General features: G+C 44.0%; 1 protein-coding gene across 1 annotated transcript in view; it reads left to right on the plus strand.

The window, feature by feature from the left end:
- Nucleotides 1–13,128, plus strand: part of LOC105903231 (dedicator of cytokinesis protein 2) — a 96,563-nt gene that overhangs the window by 72,716 nt on the left and 10,719 nt on the right. The window contains exons 27-35 of the mRNA XM_031558110.2: nucleotides 2,103–2,201; nucleotides 2,506–2,600; nucleotides 4,714–4,792; nucleotides 5,085–5,185; nucleotides 5,295–5,353; nucleotides 5,642–5,790; nucleotides 8,448–8,533; nucleotides 9,813–9,969; nucleotides 11,228–11,268. Of these exons, the coding sequence (XP_031413970.1) occupies nucleotides 2,103–2,201; nucleotides 2,506–2,600; nucleotides 4,714–4,792; nucleotides 5,085–5,185; nucleotides 5,295–5,353; nucleotides 5,642–5,790; nucleotides 8,448–8,533; nucleotides 9,813–9,969; nucleotides 11,228–11,268 (866 nt within the window). The remainder of the gene's footprint in view (nucleotides 1–2,102; nucleotides 2,202–2,505; nucleotides 2,601–4,713; nucleotides 4,793–5,084; nucleotides 5,186–5,294; nucleotides 5,354–5,641; nucleotides 5,791–8,447; nucleotides 8,534–9,812; nucleotides 9,970–11,227; nucleotides 11,269–13,128) is intronic.

The following is a 13,128-nucleotide window of genomic DNA, read 5'->3' on the forward strand; positions in this document are numbered from 1 at the left end:
ACACACACACACACACACACACACACACACACACACACGCATAGCCTTTTGTTCCTTGTTTCTCCAGCTCTCTTCAGCAATCTTTGATGCTCATAGATATACACACACACGCCTGCACCCCCCCCCCCCCTCCACACACACACACACACTCATACTCACCCTCTATCTGTCTTCCATTTTCTTGGTCTCTACTTTATTTTCTCTTTAACTCACATGCTTTCTCACCATCCTACACACATGCACACACATACACACACACAAACGCTGTAAAAAGAAGAAGAAACATATCTTTGCAGATGGATTTTCCGTGCAAGGCTCCCAGTAAGTTTTTGTTTCTTGCAAAGCGCACTGGAGTCACTTGACAAGGCAGAACAGGACGCGTGCGGCGTTGATTAATTGAAATGGAATGAGTGCTGCGCAGATTACTTACAGTAATGCAGCCACGGCGTCTTTTGATGGATGCGCTCGCTTTTTTTCTATGTGTGTGTGTTTGTGTGTGTGTGTGTTTGTACGGACTCCAAAAAAGTGCTTTAGAAGTGATAGCTCACTTATGAGTGAGATGAGGACTTGTGAAGGAAAAACACAGAAACACAAACACACACACACACACACACACACACACACACGCACACACACACACACACACACACACACACACACACACACACACACACACACACACACACACACACTCAGACCCCCCGCCCAGGCTTCCTTTGCCTACTTGGCTCTTTTCAGGGGAGTAAACATTTTTGTGTGTGACTCCCTGGCACCCAGCTGGCATCACCCCCACCCCCACCCCCTCTTCCCCCGCCTTTGCCCATCTCCATCCATCAGGAGACTGATTCCCTGATTGGCACTCAGTCAGCCTAATCAGTGCCTAAGTGCCAAAGACAAGAAGTGGTGGCGTTTTATTCACAGGCATTGTCTTCCCCTTTGAGCTTCTTCAAAGGCAAAACGTATTGTGGGAGAAAAAAGTTTTGGATGGATGTTTTGTAGCTGCAAATTGCTTACAACTGATTGGCTTTGCCCCTTACATTTTATGACATTTTGTTTTCCACTAAATTAGGATGGATTAGGGGTCCTGTGCAATTATGGCATAATCTTTTGACCTATTGAAGTGGTATTCATATTACAATTTTCGACTTTGCAATGATTTGCTCTCAAGTGCTTGTTGGACTTTGGAAATCGTAAATAGAAATCTACTAAATAAGTAATGCATAAATAAATAAAATAAACGGACTTATCATAGGTGCTTTAAATAATTAATTGGCAGTAGCGGAGTTGGTAGGAATGTTGTTTTGCGTTTCAGCTTTTTGCTCAGCATGGTGTTTATACCACAGTTCACTGTTACAGTTCAGTTGTTTTAATCGGGCACGTTGAACCGCCAGCCTCTATTCATAGTCACTTGGAACTAGGACCCCACTCAGAGCACAGGCATCTAAATGCCATAAAAGACGTCACAGAATCACCCCCCATTGCTCTTTTTCACACACACACACACACACACACACACACACACACACACACACACACACACACATACACACACACACACACACACACACACACACACATTCCCACACCTTTCCTGATCAGCAGAATGCGGTCAGGTTCTTGACGCCCGTCTGAGCGATGATGTTTATCTATCCGTCAGCAAACATTCATCTGTCATCCATCACTTCTCCCCTCTCCACGCCTTCCATCCATCATCCACCCATCTCTCCATCCTGTCCCGCTTCACTCCTGCAGCTCACTGCTGGAGAGAGGAAGAGAAAGGGAGAGAGGAGGGAGAGATAGAAGGAGAGACAGGGAAGGAGAAAGAGAGACAGCAGAGGAAAGGGATAGAAATAGATTTTGAATGATTGAGGGACGACTCCAAAAGAAGTGTGTCACCTTTTCATTGCTTTCTGTAGCCTGTGTTAAAGAGTGCTCTGGAGTTCTGGTCAGCCTCTGCTCCGCTCTCTCTAATAACTTTGGTCGACTTTGATTTTGACGTCATCCCCTCTCTCTCTCTCTCTCTCTCTCTCTCTCTCTCTCTCTCCCCTCTTCCGTCCATTCCTCTGTCTCTTTCTTTGTGTCTCTCTCTTTCTCGCTGTTAGTCTCGTGTGGTGGCCTGTATGACGGCCATTCTCAAACAGATGGATGACCGCCACTACTCACGCTACATCGAGACATTCACAGGGACACAGGACCTGATGGTGAGACGGACACACACACACACACACCCACACACACACACACACACACACACACACACACACACACACACAACCACCTACAAACACATCACATTCAAGACCACATACCCACCAAGCCATATACCTATATCTGCCCACCTTATACACATTAATGATATGATCTTGCCAGTTACCACGGCATATGTACACAGACTCAGATACAAATTCACAGACACAAACACACACTTATGACATTCAAGACCAGACACAAAAACGACATTGACCCATACTGTCATGCAAACACACTGTTTCTCTGTTTTGTTAGGACTTCCTGATGGAGACATTCCTGCTGTTCATGGATCTGATTGGGAAACGCGTGTACCCTTCTGACTGGGTGGCCATGATTATGGTGCAGAACAGGTGGGTGACCACACCGGACTCACACACAACAGACACCCATAGCACATGTCAGGTCAATGATATTCATACAGGCATGGCATGGCATTGACTTGACATGGAGAAAGACAGAGAAAGAGAGTTGTAACGTCATAAAAATGTTTTATGTTCATAACTGTCACCTTGCTACCCATGTCATTCGTGCAGAGAGATTATGACCTCATTCACATATCACAGCTGTTGTTACTATCATATGGGCTTGTTTATTAGGGCGATGTCCTTGTGTACAAACAACAATGTCTTGTTTCTGCCATGGCTACAACATACACTTGTGCACACTTGCTAAAAGCATTATTTCTGTGTTGTGGTAGTGGTTTATTTTTGCTCCATCACTGATTAGCATGTTGCTCTGGATATAGCCCAAGCTCCTGTGTCTGTGTCTGTGTCTATGCTAGTGACTGCTACTCCAAATTGCCTGTTACTCATTTATCTGTACTCCACTGTGTACCAACTTGTGTGATCACACTCCAGCCTCCACAGGTCACTGATGAAACAAATATATTTATCTAATCAGCAAAGGAAATCTTCTGCTGAGGCAGGTATGATAATGCCAGGGCCAAAAATGTTTATGGGCAGCCAGTTGGCCTGGCAACAGCCTCTCACAGGTGCTGTAGCCAAGGGCTTTTATTTGTATTTGAGGACTGTCAAATCCCTTAGCACCAACACAGATGTCCAGTGGAACTGTGTTTGCCTTGTTCATTCTAAAGTGATGGTGATTCCAGTCCATCCAATTTACCCAAAACATCAATATCACAGATTTTTGATGACCCTCTGGAGGACCATTATTTTGTCATTTTGTCAAATTGATATACAGCACTAATATGGTCAACAAATGCAGTTATACTTCATAGGTGTCCTAATATTGAGAAATGAATCACCTCCTTGGAATGCGAGGCAACCAGCCATGGCAGAATAATTCAGTAACAACGCAACACTTACAAAACGACATTCCTCACGTGTTGATTACATAAATGGACCGCAGTTCGCAACCAAACCAATGTTATGTGAAAAGAGACGAGTGAGGGCAGAGAGGGGGAGGGGGGGGGGGGGGGAGAGGAGGAGGAGGAGGAATAACAAACACATACCACATTGGATAAGGGAAAACAGGCCAAATGTGAACTCAACCAAAGTCCCCATTCACATTTGGCATGGACTGAATGACATAATAAAGTGTTGAACACAGCCGCTCACCGGAGATAATCTCTGACCCCTCTAACCCCTGAAAGGTTAGCATAAGAGTAGCTTTCACAATCAAGTTGTGTAAAAGGTTTAGAACGCGCAACAAATTATTTGATGTCAACACAGATCCGCCTGAATTCATGTGAGGCTGATGGGGAACACAGAACACATAAGTCACATCTGGTGCCATGGAAACGTTTCTATAACTTACAAAAATAATGAAGCCCTGTCAGGGTACGATAGGTTTATAACTTATAAACGTATAAACTTATAACTTATCCCACCTTCACAGTGCTTCTATAACTAAGCTGAGAAGGAGCTTGTGTTCGCTGATAGCCTCCAGCCTTCCCAGCCTTTCCTGAGAGGTGGCATGACGACAGAGGTGGAAAGAGGATTGATATGGCGGATTCATCCGAAGGATGAGAGAGGAGATAGTGGAGGAGGGTCACGGGGGAGGTCAGGGGGAGAGAATGACAGAGAGGGGGGGGGGGGGGGGGTTGATAAACAGATATCCAGCTAGGGAGAAGGGTTATTGAGCCAGAGGTGTGTGTGTGTGTGTGTGTGTGTGTGTGTGTGCATCCATGTGTGTATATATGTGTATGTGTATGTGTGTGTTTGAATGTGTGTACGTAAGATATATTGAGAGAGAGAAAATTCCATATGCATGCTGACAGCTGTTACATTTTAATGACAGACTTGTGTGTGTATTCATGCTTACATATGCATATACCACAGTTTATCGTGCATAGTTATTTCAGTAACTTCAATACCAATTTGCCATGCTAATAAAAGTCGGTTTGAGTAGGACAGGGATTATGGCGGCGAGAGAGAGGTTTATGCATGTAATTCATTTGCAGGTTTGTGAGTAACTGATACCCTTTTGAATTCGCTTCACCAGAGTCTTCCTCCGAGCCATCAACACCTTTGCCGACACCATGAACCTCAAATTCCTGGACAACAACAACTTTGAAGAGCAGGTGTGTGAGATGGCGTGTTATTTGGGGATTAAGGCTCAGGAGCAAAGGTGTGGGTTCACGGAAGTGTCAAGACACCTCTGTGCATCCCACGGCGAGGGGCCATGATACATTTCATTTTTACATGTGTGTGTGTGTGTGTGTGTTGTGTTTGTTTGTGTGTGTCTCACCCTCTGTCTCTGTCTCTGTCTCTGTCTGTGTGTGTGTGTGTGTGTGTGTGTGTGTACATCCAGTACATTCTCTTGGGTTGCTACTGCTGTCACTCACCTTTGTTTATTTGCCTTTCTTTCCTCAGCTGTGGAACAACTATTTCCACTTGGCCGTGGCCTTCATTACCCAAGAGTCTTTGCAGCTTCAGCATTTCTCGCACACGAAGAGAAACAAGATCCTAGCAAAGTGAGGCTTCAGTGTACTGACAGGAACTTGGGAATCTTGGTAATGGTGAGACACACTGTAGGTGTGAGTACAGTGTGAACTTTTATCCTCTCTCCTTTTTCTCCAACAGGTATGGAGACATGAGAAGACTAATAGGATTTGCTATTAGAGATATGTGGTACAAACTTGGTAGGTGTGTGTGTGTGTGTGTGTGTGTGTGTGTGTGTGTGTGTGTGTGTGTGTGTGTGTGTGTGTGTGTGTGTGTGTGTGTGTGTGTGTGTGTGTACTTGTCGTTTATTTGTTTGTTTATTGAGCTTGAGTGGTGAAGAGCATACATATTTGGCTATATTTTTAGCTGTAGTTAAGTAAATAAAATATGACTGACCTTCTTTAATATTCTTGTGGTGTGTGTGTGTGTGTGTGTGTGTGTGTGTGTGTGTGTGTGTGTGTGTGTGTGTGTGTGTGTGTATTTGGCAGGAGTGAATAAGATCTGCTTCATCCCTGGTATGGTGGGGCCTATCCTGAGTATGACTCTGATTCCAGAGGAGGAGCTAAGGAGGGCCACTATCCCTATCTTCTTTGACATGATGCAGTGTGAATACAGCCACTCGAAAGACTTCAAAAAGGTACACACACACACACACACACACACACACACACACACACAGACAAACATACATTGTGGTGTTAAGCTGAGGGGAAAGGAATGGTTTTAATAGCGATGGGATGCGGCTTGCACGCTGATGTATCCCATACTAAATTGAGAACGCCATCTAACCCGCGGAAGAAAACAGAAACACAACAGACAAACCGGTAGGGGTCATCACCCTATTTCACACACATAGGGTACATCAGCTCCTTATTTGTCAAACCTCCATTCCTTCCTCTCTTTCATTACGTCCCCTGATAAACAAGGAAGGATGCTAGGAGGATGGAAGAATCAAGAGCAGACATGAGAAATGAGATGCGCCCGCTCATTTATGCATCACTTCTAAGAGACGTCCATTACTGATGACACAGCAGCTTGCCACACTTACCAGACCGGTCGTATATCATATAAGAACTTTAGGACATTAAGATCAATTTAATCCAGTCTATGTTATTGTCTACTGAGACAAATAACCATTTGACTTGTTGCAATGATTTGTACCTACATTGCTACAGGCCTACATTTAATTCCGTTGTTCATAGTCATTATCTTCCTTGTCTATTATGCTAAATGTTCACATCACAATTACCATAAACTAGGCTAAATGTTTTATTGCGTGAGTTGCAAACTAAATAATAAAGTGCAGCAGTACAGCACAATACAAGTAAGGATAGCAGAAAAGAAAGACACCATTGCTCACCAGCAAGGATTATTCAAATAAACTGACCTTTTAAAAATATATGTTAAAAAGGAGGAGCTCTGGATTCTGAACTTAGAATTGAACTAGGCCTCCTATATGACCAAGTCTGTGGAAATATCGACCTAGACAGACAACCTACCATCCTACAGCTGTTCAAATCCGCTAAAATATCTATACTCTCTATAATTAAACCCAGTGTTCATGAAGCATTATAAACACATTCATAAATGTTTATAAAGTATTCATAATGCATAATAGTGACTGACATAAGTCTATATAACTATTTATTAATTGACTGCACTCATAAAAGCGTTATTATGCTGTAGTATAAGCCCTACCCAACTATTATTATGACAGCTTGTATGGTGTCACATATTGCTCCATAAAGAGCATTTGGTAAATAAACACCATTTGATATAAGGCAAAGATGTCACCAGTGCCATTATCAAGGGGTATAATAAGCTTTATTATGCATTCTGATACTTCAAGCTGTAAGGTATTATACTAAAACATTGTAAAACTTTATGAGTGCAGTCATTACTATGTATATAAATAGTTATATAGATTTATGCCAATCAATATGTCATCATGAATACTTGAACTCTTTACAAATGTGTTTATAATGCTTTATGGATACTGAGTATAAGTGAAGTGTTGCTGAAATCTCCATCAACAAATCCTGCTCACGAGGTTTGGTATTGTGCTGTTCTTAGTATGAATATGACATAGTTAGAGTATGAATGTAAAGTTTGAATGTATTTATTTTTTGGCTTATTTGATGATTTGATGAAGCATATGAAGCTCTTTTCCTTGGTTTGATCAGTCATTTATCTCCATTCATAAACCGCTACGTCTTATTAAATTGAGGGGAATTTGCCACGAACATCAGAGGATGCTCCTCTGTGTCCTCGCTTATAGGTTCCTCTTTCCTCATTCCTCGGATCCTGTGAGAGCATTTAACCAAATGAGACGTCCTTAATGACGTCTGTCTTGAAACGATTTCCAGGGCACAAGCTGGAGGACTGAGGGACGAGGACAGAAAAAGCATACAAATCAGGAATTGGAATGCACCTACACTCATGCAAGAACTGATGGATTTGTCCCTGAGGACATAATATATGATCTGTGATGTGGCAAGAATTTGAAGATTTGCAGACATCTGATTAGACCTGTGTTACAACATGCTCCTATAGCCTAACTGGTAGAACATGGTGCTAGAACATGGTGGTAGAACATGGTGGTAGAACATGGTGCTAGAACATGGGGCTAGAACATGGTAGAAAATGGTGCTAGAACATGGTGCTAGAACATGGTAGAACATGGTAGAACATGGGGCTAGAACATGGTGCTAGAACATGGTAGAACATGGTAGAACATGGGGCTAGAACATGGTGCTAGAACATGGGGCTAGAACATGGTGCTAGAACATGGTGGTAGAACATGGTAGAACATGGTGCTAGAACATGGGGCTAGAACATGGGGCTAGAACATGGTGCTAGAACATGGTAGAACATGGTAGAACATGGTGCTAGAACATGGTGCTAGAACTTGGTAGAACATTGGAGAAATATGAGACAATAGATGTAAATGTAAGGCCTTGATGACCCCCCAGGCCATCAGATATATACACGTTAACACTCCCATACTGAGCTATTTCCTAGATCTACTGAGTGGTTCATAGACCCATTGTCTTCCTATTATGTTTTTACTCGCACAAATAAATTCCTGTCGCCTCTTCTTATTTTATTAAGCTGATCTGTGACGATGTCTCTTTGCATGGATAGCGACTAATTCATTTTGTGAATAAAGTATGTGCATAATAATTTGGCATTTCAAATGAACATTGGATAACACGGAGAGTGATCTCATTACATTCCCCCGACAGCAACGGAAACATGTTTTGTTTACTTCACTTGTTTTTCTCTCGCTTTCAGTTCGAAAATGAGATCATTCTGAAGCTGGACCATGAAGTGGAGGGTGGAGGAGGAGATGAGAGATACATGGAGCTCCTACAGGCTATGTGTGTATACGCACGCACGCACGCACACACACGCACGCACACACACACACACACACACACACACACACACACACACACACACACACACACACACACACACACACACACACACACACACACACACACACACACACACACAAGCAGACCTCGCTGACCTCCAATCTCCAAAACACACAGTCCCCCTCCCTCTTATATACACACAATTCACCCTTAATCTTGGCTCATGTTAAGCCCCATTACCCTGCATGCTGTTGGAGGAAGGGGATGCTGCCTTATACCATAAGTATCCTGACATCCATCAAGGAAGAAATGATCGAGGCTTAAGTCCGAGATGATTCTTCAGTAATAGTGCACCATGCCCTTGTAGACAGTAAATGCTCTGACTGTGTGTCTGTGTGTGTGCGTGCGTTTGTGTGTGTGTGTGTTTGTGTGTATGTCTGTGTATGTGGGGGGGGGGGGTTGTGCGCGTGTGTGTGCATGCGCATTGCAGAAGGTCTGTGAGAGGCAGAAACTCTGCTCGAGGGATGTAATGTGTGTGAGAACTCATATATGTGGCCCAGTCAAGAGCTTCTCTAATAACATGCTGAGAGAAAAACTAGCCTTTCCAGGGGGCCGCTTCAAATCACTCTATGCTGGCAAAGGTGCTGGGAAAGAAGCTGATTTTCCAGCTGCTGGCAAAAGTGATGTGCTTGACTGTTTGTCCAGCTTTAGATGAAATTATGCAGTTGCTGTTCACACATCTCCTAGTAAGGTGGCCTACTAATGATTGTAGTGACTGGACTCTGCATGGCTGTAAAAGGTGCATGCACACAGACTGTTTTCAAATGTGTACTGGACCTTCTCAAAAATGTTGTTAAAACCTGAAAAATCTTGAAACGATTTTCCCACTTCAATCTCTGCTTCCTAATATACTCCCGTCTTCCATAAAATACAAATTAAATCTGAGTGGTCAATCCAACTGTTAGATCAGAAGTCATTCCATGATTCAGGCCATTAACCCCAGTCGTATAGCCCCTCAATTCTGATGGATCTGTATTTTCTGCTCCTAAAGAAGATCTGGTCAAAGACATATTATGCTTTTTTAACAGCATTTGGTTAATTAGACATTTTGTGTTTAATGCATGATCTGGTGTGTGTGATTTATTCATACAGAAATAATTGAATTTAGTCAATTAAGGATTAATGATTGTTTAACATACAAATATATGTGTGATATTTGTCGTGTTTGTGTGATATGTGTGATATATATTTGTGTATGTTTTTCACCTCTCGCTCTCAGCATGTTGGACCTGGGTGAAAGAAACCCTCACCTGTTGTCAGAGATGAAGCATTTTGTCAGCCTGGTGACAGGCCTGTTGGAGCGTCTCCTTGACTACCGCGCTGTGAGGAGCGACGACAGTCGCAACAACAAGATGAGCTGCACCGTCAATCTCCTGGTAAGCCCCGCCTCCTGTGCACCACAAACATGACACCCTCGACCACCGATCCATCAATCCACGGACACGACCCACCCTTCATTCCAGTGCACCCCTTAATCCCCATTCGTCAATGTCTCCACCATGTCCCGCCCACAAGAACGATCTATTACTGGGATGCTCCGTCACTCACCTGCAAGGCCCCTCCAAGACTTCCACATTGTTAATGACCACAGCGCTTTATCTGCCATGCCGGGTTTGACGAGTCCTCACAAAACTCTCCACCCCTTTTATTTCGCTGCCAGTCACTCTTCGAGAAGAGTGAGCTGAACTTTCTGTCAATCTCCCGTGAAAACCGGCCTTTAGAATTGCAGTCATCTTCCTCCACCTGTCAGTCATTCCTCTTTGGCTGAGGTCATTAATACTGCAGGAACTACAGGATGTTGCAAACTTCATGAGATATACAGCTAGACAGCTAGACAGAGATAGGGGGAAAGAGAGAGAGTGGGCGAGAGTTACAGACACAGAGACAGACACAGAGACAGACACAGAGACAGACACAGAGACAGAGACAGACACAGAGACAGAGACAGAGACAGACACAGAGACAGACACAGAGACAGACACAGACACAGACACAGACACAGACACAGACACAGACACAAAAACAGACACAGACACAGACACAGACACAGACACAGACACAGACACAGAGAGACAGACAGCGAGAGAGTGAGATAGAGCTGACCTAAGGCTTACCACTGAACATATCCCCTCCTTTGGCCAGTGGGGCGCGCCCATAATACAGCATTGAGATAGTATATGACATCTTTTCATCGCTCATAGTCCTTCATCAATAAATGATGAAGCTGTCGCCGTCCCTCCAGATAAGCCCTCCTAATGCTTTTTTGGAGTTACGCATGGACTTGTTCCCGGTGCCTATGAAGTCCTTGTGCTGAAAGAGGCAAGCTGGGTTCCCCCCATGAATGATTCCCTTTCATGTGAGTTCCTCCTGGATAAAGCCTTACTTCACCGTAAGCTAACTTCCATTAGCGCGCATATTGCTACGGAATTTATTGATAGGGTTTTAAATTGCACTGTGGCAGGGGTCTTTCACGTTTTAGTGGGCAGTTATGCAGCTTGAATAGGGAATGGGCCTTAGGACAATGTAGAGGTCTGCCCAAAGACAAATGCATAGTGGCACTCAGAACTCACTCACACACCCTCTGGCGCTCGTGCTTCAGGTGGGCATGCTTCTCAAACCACTCTTCTTTTGCAGAACTTCTACAAGGACATCAATCGCGAGGGCATGTACATCAGGTAATGCCCCTTATTTGAATCACAACAATGGATGTGTGCCACTTACACAATAGAATGTTGGTGTGTGTGTGTGTGTGTTTAATTGAGTGAATGACTGTGTATATGTTGATGTGTGTGTGTGTGTGTGTGTGTGTGTGTGTGTGTGTGTTTGATTGAGTGAATGACTGTGTATATATGTTGATGTGTGAGTGTGTGTGTGTGTATGTGCGTGTTTATGTGTGTGTGTGTGTGTGTGTGTGTGTTTGATTGAGTGAATGAGAGACAGTGGGCAGCAGTAACACACTGGAAGCTTTGTCTGACTGTCTCCTCATCATAATAATAGTAACCATGAAAATGAAGCATAAAGAAGGGAGAGAGAGATGAAGAGAGAGACAGAAAGAGGAAAAAAAGTGAGACAGATATGAATCGACTCGGTGTGTGCATGCATGTGTGTGTATGTGGCTGCGTGGGATTGTGAGTGTGTGAGTATAATCTGACAAGGGATTATTTTAGCCTTGCTGAATTAATGTTAAAATCCAGAGGATCAGCGTCTCCTCTCATAGCGACATGTGCACCCATTTTAGGGTAGACAGGGACGGACAGACAGACAGACAGACAGACAGACAGACAGACAGACAGACAGACAGACAGACAGACAGACAGACAGACAGAGAGGGAAGGAAGGAAGGAAGGAGAGAGAGAGGGAGTGAGAGAGAGATAGAGAGAAAGGGGAGGGAGAGAGGGAGAGAGAGGGAGAGAGAGGGGAGGGAGAGGGAGGGAGAGGGAGGGAGAGAGAGAGAGAAAGAGAGAGAGAGGGAGGGAGGGAGAGGGAGAGAGAGAAATAAAGAAAGAGAGAGAGAGGCGAAAAGAGATGGTTTAAATGGATGTAGACCAGCAGGGGAATAATACAATGAGCATATAATGCTTTAGGGAGAGCAAGAATGAAACTGATAAGGAGATGTTGGGAAATGAAAGACTGTCAGAAAAGGAGGATGACGCCATTGTAAGACACCAGGGGGGTGTTGGGGAAAAAACGACAGGAGGAGAAAAGGCCAAGAGACAGAGAGGAGAGAGGCGGTGTGTGTGTGTGTCTGTGTCTGTGTCTGTCTGTGTGTGTGTGTGTGTGTGTGTGTGTGTCTGTGCGTGTGTGTGTCTGTGTCTGTGCGTGTGTGTGTCTGTGCGTGTGTGGTGATATTTAGAGTCCAACCCAGAGCTGGAGAAAGAGCTGTCATACAGCGTCACCTCAGAATTTCACAGGATGAAAACAATTGTCCAGAATTTGACTGCAGAGGACACACTACTATGTGTGTCTGTGTGAGTGTGAGTGTGTGTGTGTGTGTGTGTGTGTGTGTGTGTGTGTGTGTCTGTGTGAGTGTATATGAGTGTTTTGGATATGTGTCTGTGTGGGTTTCTGTGAATGTCTCTGTGTGTAAGTAAATGTGTGATTGTCTCTCTGTGTGTCTGTGTGTCTGTGGGTCTGTGCGTGCGTGCGTGCGTGCGTGCGTGCGTGCGTGCGTGCGTGTGTATTGGCGTGATGTTCTCAGTCCCTGTAGGCGCATTAAAGTTGGATGTGTCTCAAGGCCTGAACGGAGGCTTGTGAAACAAATGATCTAATTAATATCTCTCTCTTTCTATGTTCTCCCTCCTCTCCCCTCTACAGTTATTGAATTCTTAAGCCTCTTATATTTCAGTTCACACACAGCTTGTTGATTGTAAATTATCGTAATGTGTGATGTTTGAGTGGTGCGGAGTAGGAGATAGAAAGAAAGAGAGATAGTGTGTGAGATATTGTATGTCTATGTGTGTGTGAGAGAGAGTGACAGAGAGAGATTGGGGGGGGCTCACTGTAAAACTGTGCAATGTTTTCTTCAAACATTGTCA

This window comes from Clupea harengus, chromosome 20 (genome assembly GCF_900700415.2).
Source record: "Clupea harengus chromosome 20, Ch_v2.0.2, whole genome shotgun sequence".
In the NCBI taxonomy this organism is placed as follows: domain Eukaryota; kingdom Metazoa; phylum Chordata; class Actinopteri; order Clupeiformes; family Clupeidae; genus Clupea; species Clupea harengus.